The sequence below is a fragment of the Labeo rohita genome, chromosome 2 (genome assembly GCF_022985175.1).
Source record: "Labeo rohita strain BAU-BD-2019 chromosome 2, IGBB_LRoh.1.0, whole genome shotgun sequence".
Lineage (NCBI taxonomy): Eukaryota > Metazoa > Chordata > Actinopteri > Cypriniformes > Cyprinidae > Labeo > Labeo rohita.
Genome location: NC_066870.1, coordinates 36,909,811 through 36,920,119, shown reverse-complemented (window position 1 = coordinate 36,920,119; position 10,309 = coordinate 36,909,811). Strand labels below are relative to the sequence as shown.

Genomic DNA, 10,309 nt, shown 5'->3' with positions numbered 1-10,309 from the left:
TTATTAAATATATTACTATAAATATAAACATAAGGACAACTTTGATGAAAATTTTTGATCCACTTCAAATGTTGACTACTGTATACATTATATATATATATATATATATATATATATATATATATATATATATATATATAATAAGGCATTGTAATATGTTAACATTAGATAATCTTTTTTTAATAATAGCAATTAATATTGTTAGTGGATGCAACAAGACATAAAGGAAAATATAATTTAAATAATTAAATAATTTAATATTATAACACTTATTACGAAATGCAATGTGTTAATCGTTTTTTATAATAGTAATTAATATCGTTAGTAAGACATACTGTATAGAAAAATATTATACAATCAGTAATATAATATTGTAGAGTGATTATTTACTAGATGCTATACTAAAATGTACATTATTTGGCATTATTTAATTTATAATATTAGATAAAACATTATTTATTATTTTTGACATTGTACGTAATACGTAAACTGGTAAAGATAAATGTAAAAATGACGTATATTTAAATGTAAATGTTTCAAATGCAGCTGCTCTGTGAAATAAAGCGCACTAGTGCCGCGGTGCATTGTGGGTGTGCACGGAGAAGTAAAATGGCGGACTTGGCGAACGAAGGTAGGCAACCGTGTGAATCCGCAAAATGAGTAAAATAAAGCAAATAAATCGCCACCATGAGCCGTACACGCCATAATAGTGTCGGTGAGAGTACCACGCGTGTTTGTGACACGATCCGCGCGCTTTCGCGGCTCCGTGGAGGAATGTGTGTGGATGTTTAGCTGAAGTTAGCCGATGAGTGTGTTAGCTTCGCGGGCTAAGCAGCGCACTGACAGACCGTGTGTGTATGTGAGTGTGTTGTGCAGCTAACGGACTAACCCCCGGCCTCTCGGTGTGTTTCTCTTTTTGATTTTTAGGCGGGTGGAAGCGCTCGCGTGCAACACATTCGCCCGCACGCTGCGAAATAATAATTCATCTAATAAAAGGGATTCAAGAATGACGCCTTTCTACGAGCACGCTATTGCGTTAGGATTCACATATGTATCTTTAGCATGCAGTTTAGTATAACAAGTATGTGGCATAGATGTGTTCGTTTTTCTGTATTATGGGATGGCAGCTTTCTAAACTAACAATGTTAGGATGCGTTTTGCTCGCAACGTGTAGTTTTATTAGTGTAGGTTTATGAGCTTAGATGTCTATCTTTAGCTTGTCAGGATCAGTGATATGTGCCGTTTGTGAAGTGATATTTAATTATTTATCCTTCTTTATTAAGATATTCCAGTGCTTAAAAATCAAATAAATACACAAACGAAACGAAAGCAAATGGTGGGTGGGGTGGTGAGTTGCTCAACTCGTGGTTTCGATCTGGTCTGGATGGACGGTCTTTTTTTTTGTTGTTGTTGTTTTTTTTTACGTTATTCCAATAAATCCAATAAATCGATTGGTAGTCGGAAACGGGAGTCCGGATCAGGTGGCGGTGCTTCGTGCGCGGGCAAGCCGGCGGTCGGTGCCGCTCACGCGGCTTGTGGCGATACCAGGCTCCGCTGCCTGTGCTAAAGCAGGCCCGCCCACCCTCCTCCTGCCCCGGGGTGAAATGCAACCCCATGCACACATGATTTTCCCCCCTTTAGGACTCTAATGTCCTCCAATACAGCAGCCTTGAGTGGTGAGATCACTCTTCGGTGAATGCCTCACCCCTTGACCTAATTACAGTGATGTGTACCGGTTTACAGTGCTGAATGAGCCACCCAGATGACTACGTGATTTGTTTGGGGGTAAAGCAGCTGTTTACAGATGCACGTGTGCTGTTGCACTCTTTCCTGGTTTGCAAATCAGGCCTTGGATGATTGTTGTATTAGCCTCCAGTTTTGTTGCTGTCAAGTCCTGCAGCTAAAAATACCCAGAGGTGTCAGCCAGATCATGTGTCTTTGTTTATTTACGAAGCATGACGATCATTTTAAAGCCTTTTAATTGAGCCAGAAGTGTCTGAGGTTTTATTGGTTTATTGGCTTAAAGTGAGATAAGAAATAAGATAACTTCTTTGACAACCCTGTTTGGAGACTCTTTGACTTTCAGAGACTGGGTACTAACACTAGTTGATCAGATTACAGATCAGCTTGTGATGGCAAGAATGCAGGTTGCGCTTTAAAAAAAAACGGTAGGGCTTTTTAATGCAATGGGCAGCGTTAACATTTTTACTTTACTGTTGGCAGACGCTTTCGTTCAAAGCAATGTCCATTGCATTGAATGTATATTTTTGTATTAGTTCATGCATTTTCTGGAAATCAGACCCTTGAACTTCTGTCTGAGTTACATTAAAGGAGAAGACCACTTCCAAAACAGAGTCACATATAATGTACTCACCCCCTTGTCATCCAAAATGTTTACGTCTTTCTTCAGTCGTAAAGAAATTGTTTTTGGAGGAAAACATTTCTGCATTTTTCTTCATATAATGGAGTGATATGGTGCCCAGATTTTGAACTTCCAAAATGCAGTTTAAATGCGCTTCAAACGATCCCAAATGCGGTTGTAAATGATCCCAGCCGAGGAAGAAGCGTCTTATCTAGTGAAACGATTGGTTATTTTCATTTTAAAAAATACAGTTTAAGTACTTATCAAACGCTCGTCTTGCCTTTCTCTCCCTGAACTCTGTGTATTCTGGCTCAAGACAGTTAGGGTATGTCGAAACTCTGACCATGTTTTCTCCCTCAACTTCAAAAATCATTTCAAAATCATCTTACATCACTGTAGAAGTTCCGACCCAGTTTTTGCAAAGTGAACATGCAAAGAAAATGAAACACCCTTAACAAAAAAGGTAAAACAGCGCTATAGGATGATTTCGAAGTTGGGGGAGAACCTTAGTTGGGAGTTTTTTTTGACATACCCTAACTGTCTTGAACCTGAACAAAAACGCTCATAAGACCCTTCGTCCTCGTCTGGGATTGTTTACAACCGCGCTTGGGATTGTTTGAAGCTGCATTTAAACTGCATTTTGTAAGTTCAAAATCGGGGCACCGTACCAGTCCATTATATGGAGAAAAATGCTGAGATGTTTTCCTCAAAAAACATAATTTCTTTGACTAAAGAAAGAAAGACATGAACATTGGATGACAAGGGGGTGAGTACATTATATGTAAATCGTTGTTCTGGAAGTGGAGTTCTCGTTTAATGCTAGTAGTGCATATGAAATTCTAAAAATATTTAAGCATCTGGTGACTTCTGCATTCAGCACTTCAAGTGCAGTGGCATTTCAAAATTACTTAGCATAATGCACACCTTATTTACATCTTAATGTTTTTCGCTCCATACCAGTTTGTTTTCCTTTCATTTGGTTCTTTATAATTGTTTATTTAATATAACATTTTTGTGAAAATGCTTACAGTTTTGGATTAATAAATGTTTATTAAACACAGCAGCCTTATATCAAATATTTATTTGTATAATTTTTTGTTTTAAACAAAAAGCTCCTGGAGGCTGTGTTACAGTATTTTTGTGCATGTAAAAATTATTTTTCAGAATTTTAAATAAAACATAAAAGAAAAAACCATTTTGTTCTTTCTACAAAATTGCATTTTTAATTAAAAAAAATTTTTCTGCCTTTTTTTTTGTCATTTTAAAAATTTTTGCAGTGTATGGTAAAATGTGTAATGTACTGCATCAAGGGCTTTATCATCTACAGGTGAAGCTATCAGATGATTTTTGCCTTTAACACAATGGGAAATAACTTAAAATTGTCCAAGTGGTCTGAGTCTGATCTACGGTTGTTTAGTTAAACTAAGATATTACGTTAACGTTTGCTTTGGATGCTTTTGTTCAGTTTGCGTCATGCCCTATCCTCAAATTAACCTTTTTAGGAAATGACCTATTTTGTGAATGCTTATCTTGTGACTTTGAATGTTTGTGATGTAGGGAAACTTGGATCGATCAGAACTGTAACATTGGTTCATTGCAGCTGAGCTGTTCTTGCTTGTTTAAATAAAAATTTGTATTGAAACACCAGCTTAATGCAGGGTTGTGAAGAAGCATATGTGTATTGTATCTGTTTGAGCCATATTTCTTATTCATGTTCTTTCTGTTTTTCTTTTTTTAACAGAGAAGCCTGCCATAGCTCCTCCAGTGTTTGTGTTTCAGAAGGACAAAGCACAGAAGGTTTGTTCACTGTGATTCTTCAATGAACAATTCACAAATCAAATCTCAAACCCATGTGGTTTCCTTTCTTTATTGTAGCATGATTAATATTTTAGCTTGTTAAATTGCATGCTTAGATTGAATAAATCTGCCTCAGCTTTTTTTTAAACAACTAATGCCATTTATTATTGCATGTTTATGTCCAATAACCAGTCCGTAGTACTGATATTTAGTGTTTTACCGTTTTTGTTTCATTTCATCTTCATATTGCATAGCATGCGGTTTTTTTTTTTTTGTATGACAACAAGAGGAGCATTAACAATATTAACAATAGGCAAAATAAATTGACAGCGTTAAGTGGGGGAACATAATTTTGCATAGCCTGTGCACTTTGCATAAATGAAAAGAATAAAGAAATAGCCACATGTCCCAGTTCTTTTGTATTTAGTATACTAAAAAAAAAAATCATACAAAAGAACTACTAAACAAACAAAACATGAAATGCATTACATTAGAATCACGCATTGCGTGCCGTTCTTGCCATTTATTCATGTATTCAGTATTTCTTAATATGCTTAAAGGAATAGTTCACCTCAAAATGAAAATTGTCATTATTTACTCACCCTCAAGTTCTTCCAAATCTGTATAAGTTTCTTTTTGTGAAACACAAAATAAGATATTTTGAAGAATGTTGGTAACCAAACAGTTGATGGTAGCCATTGACTTCCATAGTATTGTTTTCGAAGTCAATGGCTACCATCACCTGTTTAGTTACCAACATTCTTGAAAATGTCTTCCTTTGTGTTAAACAGAAGAAAAACTCATGCTGGTATGGAACAACTTCAACATCCATAACACCAACTGTCAGTCGATCTCCAGCTTTAATGGCATTGTGTAATTTCTGCTCTGTAAGAGGCACCAAACAGCATTGCATAAATAAGTTTTAAACACTCTTGTTTATTTTCTCAGCCAGTAGGAAGTCCTACTGCAAACTTAGACCATTAGTTGTGGTTGCATGTTCCTTTGGTGGGTTAAAAATGACATGCTGCAGCTTTAACTGTTGTTTTTAGAAGCTGTGATATTGTGAATTTTGTAGTTGCCAACTAAACAAACCCCATTTCCTTAATGATCTGAGGATGCTGTCCTGGAAGACACTTACTTGGAAGTTTTTAATTTAGCTTTGAGTTTTATTGCAATAACAAAACAGACATTTTTTAATAAACACTGAAATGATCACCTGGTACCTGCCAAATTTCAGCGCTGGCAAGTAATTTCACCAACTCAGCTGGCTAGTTTGGCTGGTAGTGAGATGATTTTCAGCTGCCGTCTGACTAACACAGATACAAATCACCCTCAAAGTGTGACTTCCCCGAAGCAGTTTAAGCAAATTAAACAAACTCAGCATTTCAACAGGATAGTTTTGTCTCTGGTGAGAAATTATTTGAAACCAGGGCTGTTTTTTGCTTTGTACAGTGTATTTATCTGTGATGTTGTCCAGTTCCTTGTTACCAAGTGAGTTTATTTATGGTTTTGTCTGTTCCAGAGATCCGCAGATGGGTCGAGTGCAGAGGACGGGGATGGTGAGTTTGAAAAGTTTTTTGTTTCTAGTGATGCACAATAGTGAAAAACCTGGACAAATTTTAAATTAGCACTTATACTGTGTAATATTCACTTTAAGCAACTATTTTACCCTAGTGTACTTGCTTTTTTATGAAAACCAGGTTTATGATGTGGCAAACAGAACTTAAGGACCTCAAAAAAAAAAAAAAAAAAAAAAAAACACTCAAACTGATTTGTGTATGACAAAAGCACATCTGTTCCTTACAATATATTGCATGAGATGTTACTTTCACTGATTATATAATGCATGGGACAGACAAATGTGTGTGCGCTCTTTCCAGAGGAAAATGCACATGTGTATTTTAATCTAAATTTAAATTAAATTATATTTGCGCTTGCATATTGACTGCAGCATATTTGCCATAGACATGATATATTGTGTTGTGCACTCTTTAAAACCTGGGCAGTTTCACATTCAGTCTGCTTTTGTTCTATATTTCTTTTATCAAAGCTTCCATTCATATTTATCATGGCTAAAATTACGACGCATACTATTATGTTTTGAGATTTTAGCTTGGTGTTTAATGCGCCATAATTTAATTCTCCAAAAATATCATAATGCCATATTTGTTATTCTGAAAATAAAAGTGTCAACAGCTAATAACAGAAACACTGATGTGGAGCAAAAACACTGTGCACATGCTATGATTTAGGTTTTTAATATTTTATGTAAACATCGGCTGATGGTGATGTTTTGCTGGAAAGGAACTTGTATATGATATGTGATGAGATGGAGACAGTGAGACACTAACACAACGTCTCGTAAAATATATTGTAGGATGCAGATGTGCTTGTATCATCCAAACATTGGATTGGGAGTTATTTGGAGGTCATTGTCTGAATTAGAGTTGTCAAAAGGTACTGGGTTCGGTACTTTCGGTACTGAAATTTTAAAAAGGTCCATTTCCTGCTCGCATTTGAGCACTGTTGAGCCGATTTTTCACTATGGCCAATCAGCAATGTTTAAAAATCAGCTCAACGGTGTTCAAATGTGAGCGGAAAATGGACCTTTTTAAAATTTCAGTACCGAAAGTACCGAACCCGGTACCTTTTGACAACCCTAGTCTGAATTAAAAAATGAAAATGAACATGTATTCATTCCCAGATCATCCAAGATGTAAATATGTTTGCTTCTTTATCATATTTGGAGAAATTTAGCATCACATCACTTGCTTACCAATGGATCCTCTGCAGTGAATGGGTGCTGTCAAAATGAGTTGATAAAAACATCACAATAATCCACAAGTAATCCATTCCATCACTGGAGAGTGAAATGTTGTGTGTTTTTAAGAAATAAATCCATTAATATGGTTTTAACTTAAAATATGTACTCTATACATAATATTACTTCCTCAAGTAAAAAGTCATCATGTCTGAATCTGGTGAGAAATCTCACAGATCTGTTTAAAATCAGTAACAGTCCAAAACGGCTCTCAACAAATGTGTGTGTGGATTTGGATGTGAGACAACAACAGGAGATGGACTTTCTCACCGGAGGAAGCATTATTATGGATTATGGACTCATATTTGGGCCAGAAGTGAAGGTTTAAAGTTAAAACATCTTAATGATGGATTTGTCTCCTACAAACCCACAACTATTGGCTTCTCAAGATAAGTATTAATTTTGTCAGCGATGTTCAGTTTTATTCTTAGTCTTGTGTTAAATGTCCTTGTTAGTTTTTATCATATTTAGTCAACCTTATCCTATTTGGTTTTAGTATAGTTTTAGTCAAAGGAAACCTGAAGTTTTTAGTTTAGGTTTAGTCAATGCTCAGTGCTCAGTACCTTGCTCAGTACCTTGCTTAGACTTTTCAAAAGCAATTTCAGAATTTCAGTGGTTTTAACCTGAATTAACCTGAATGAACCTGAAAAAAAAAAATCTCTGATTCCCATGATAACCTGGTACAAAAGGTCCTGAATATCTACATAAAGATTCTGCCCACAGATCCATTCAAGTCAAGCAGATGAACTTACTATGTGTTTTGTTAGCAAAGTCACTAACTAAACAGTAACTTGTAATTTGTTAATTAATTTTGCCAGACATTTTTCATTTAGTCTTACTCAAATATTACTCAAAATGAAATCTCACATTTTCTTCATGCTGTGTAATGTGTGAACTGATAAAAACAATTTTTGCACAAAATTATAATGTAATGATTGCTGTCATTTGAGAAACTTACTTCTGCATTTTAGGTGTTGCACTTTTACCAGTAAACACAAATCAATAGAATATGGACTTATACACATGGTTTATTTTACCTCATCTAGTGTGCTGATTTATTGTAGGCTTTTTATTATATAAATTAATACCAAAGACTTATGCACTCTCTTTGTCTACATTATGAAAACTGGTAAAATGAACAAGAAACATTATAACGGTGAAATTCTTAATAGTAATTCCAAATTGCAATAGCCTTTTTTTTTTTTTAAAACAACAGTGGTTGAGTAAGTGCATTTATTCAACAACCACAGTTGCAAACAATATAGTCGAGATCTCATGCCAGATTGGCTGAACGACACTTTAATTTAGGCTGGACTCTAAACTCCACGCTAAACTCCAGCTTGTTCGACTGTGTTTTTAGATCATCATCTGCGGCGCTTATGCAATGAGGAGCGAGCGTGTACACATGGTTACCAGATTGCTTAAAATAAGCAAAACATGGGGCAGAAAATGTATACTTGTAACAGCAAAGCTCTGATTCAGGGATTTGAAGTCTTTTTATCTGGCAACCATACACACACACACACGAAAGCTCACGTACTAAAGGTGTGTAAAGCTGTCCACAATAACATTTTGTCTCCTTTTCTTTGATAAATAAAGCTTTTTGGTAAAGACTCTCATTCTGACGGCACCCATTCACTGCAGAGGATCCGTTGGTGAGCAAGTGATGGAATGCCTTATTTCTCCAAATCTGATGAAGAAACAAACTAATCTACATCTTGGATGACCTGCATTTATTGACTTAAACGTGCTTTTCTATCAGAATATCTTTTTTTTTATTTTTTCGTCCTGTGCATCCTTATTTGTAATTATTAGTCACATCAGCTGAAGGTAGAAGTTAGTGTTATTGTACAAAAAATGTTAGAGCATTATTAGAATGGTTAGTTGTTGCAAAAAGCTAGTTTAAATCAAGCATTTTCAGTTCTCTGCACTGTGTGCAGAATTTTAGTGCTTCACTGGTTTTGGTTTCTTATTGATTTAATCGTGTTCTCCAGATTCAGATCGGGATGATGGCGAGTACTGTCCTCCGGTAAAGAGAGAGAGGACCTCATCTCTGACCCAGTTCCCTCCGTCACATTCAGGTGAGTCTACTGCATTAGATCGGCACTGTGTGCTTTTAATGGGGTGAATTCGGAGTATTTCTTGGCTGTTTTTTACTAAAAGTGTTACAATCCCATCTGATCCTCTCTTTCTTTCATGCTTGCTTTTTCTTCTGCTACAGTTCCCAAGAATAATATCTTTATGCCCTCAAGTTTATGCCAGTCTCCAACTGGTAATTCAGACTCGGAGCCAGGTAAGAATAATTTTCTAGCAACTGTAAAGATTTAGCTTCAGTCTTTTAAGATTTAGTCCAGCGTCAGGTCATTTTTCTTATCCTTATTGATAACAAATTTTACCAACCAATCAGAACATATGATGTTTAATATGCAGAAGTGAATGAGGGATTTGGACCAATGAGATTTCTTAGTGGGCGGAGCTACTAGTCTCAATGTGATAGAAATAGAAACCAAAACTGGCGAAATATCTTGTTTTGCCTTCATGACTCTTCAGCTTTTGTTTATATTGGGGAAAACAGTGTTTTTGCTCAAGTTTCATTATCGACTGCTCCAATAAAATTCATAAATCTTTAAATGCCATAGGCCCACCTTTATTTAAACATTATCTAAAGTCAGAGGACCTCTAGAGTGCTTTTCAGTTTTAAAGCTGTTTGCAATGGTATTGATCAAAATATAAAAATACTTTTTTGCTTATTTTGCCTGTCACTAGATGCTTCATCACGCCAGTCTCGGTTATGACATCTGTTACTTAGTGTAATTTACAGGGCTCTGCAGCCGTCCACAGTTTTTGTCGTGTTTGACAGTCTTAGGCTTTGTTTACACTGCACACATCCAATTTGGTTTTCAAATATGACTATTGCGCTGCCATTTTTCACATGTGGATGTGGTTTGGATTGGGTTAGTAAACATCAGATTTCTTTTTCCTTTTACATATTTGAAATGGATACGTCAAACAATGAGATTTTGCTGCCTGTCTAAACAAAGCCATATAGTTTGTCTGGTCATCATATCAGATTTCTTGATCCATTAATGACTTATAATGAAATTTTGTAATCTCATCTTGAGGCACTTCATGTATGCATGTGTAGTTTATGTATTCAGGAACGGCGAACCTGACACTATCAGCTCACAGCAGTCTGGGCGGTAGTTAGGCTAGCAAAAGTTTTGTAAAGAAATTAAAACAAGTCACACCACAACAATTTCTTGCACTCGCACAAATGCTTCCAAATATATTTTGAGGTTGCGTAGATTAAATTTTGGGAGCATATGCGA

General features: G+C 35.8%; 1 protein-coding gene across 2 annotated transcripts in view; it reads left to right on the top strand.

Annotated features, from left to right (window-relative positions):
* The first annotated feature begins 556 nt into the window (after positions 1–556).
* ranbp3b (RAN binding protein 3b) overlaps positions 557–10,309 on the top strand; it is a 20,175-nt gene continuing 10,422 nt past the window's right edge. For both annotated transcript variants that reach the window (XM_051126655.1, XM_051126646.1), the window contains exons 1-5: positions 557–631; positions 4,104–4,159; positions 5,682–5,718; positions 8,975–9,061; positions 9,202–9,273. In XM_051126655.1, coding sequence (XP_050982612.1) covers positions 610–631; positions 4,104–4,159; positions 5,682–5,718; positions 8,975–9,061; positions 9,202–9,273 — 274 coding nt within the window. In that variant the 5' untranslated portion in view covers positions 557–609. The remainder of the gene's footprint in view (positions 632–4,103; positions 4,160–5,681; positions 5,719–8,974; positions 9,062–9,201; positions 9,274–10,309) is intronic.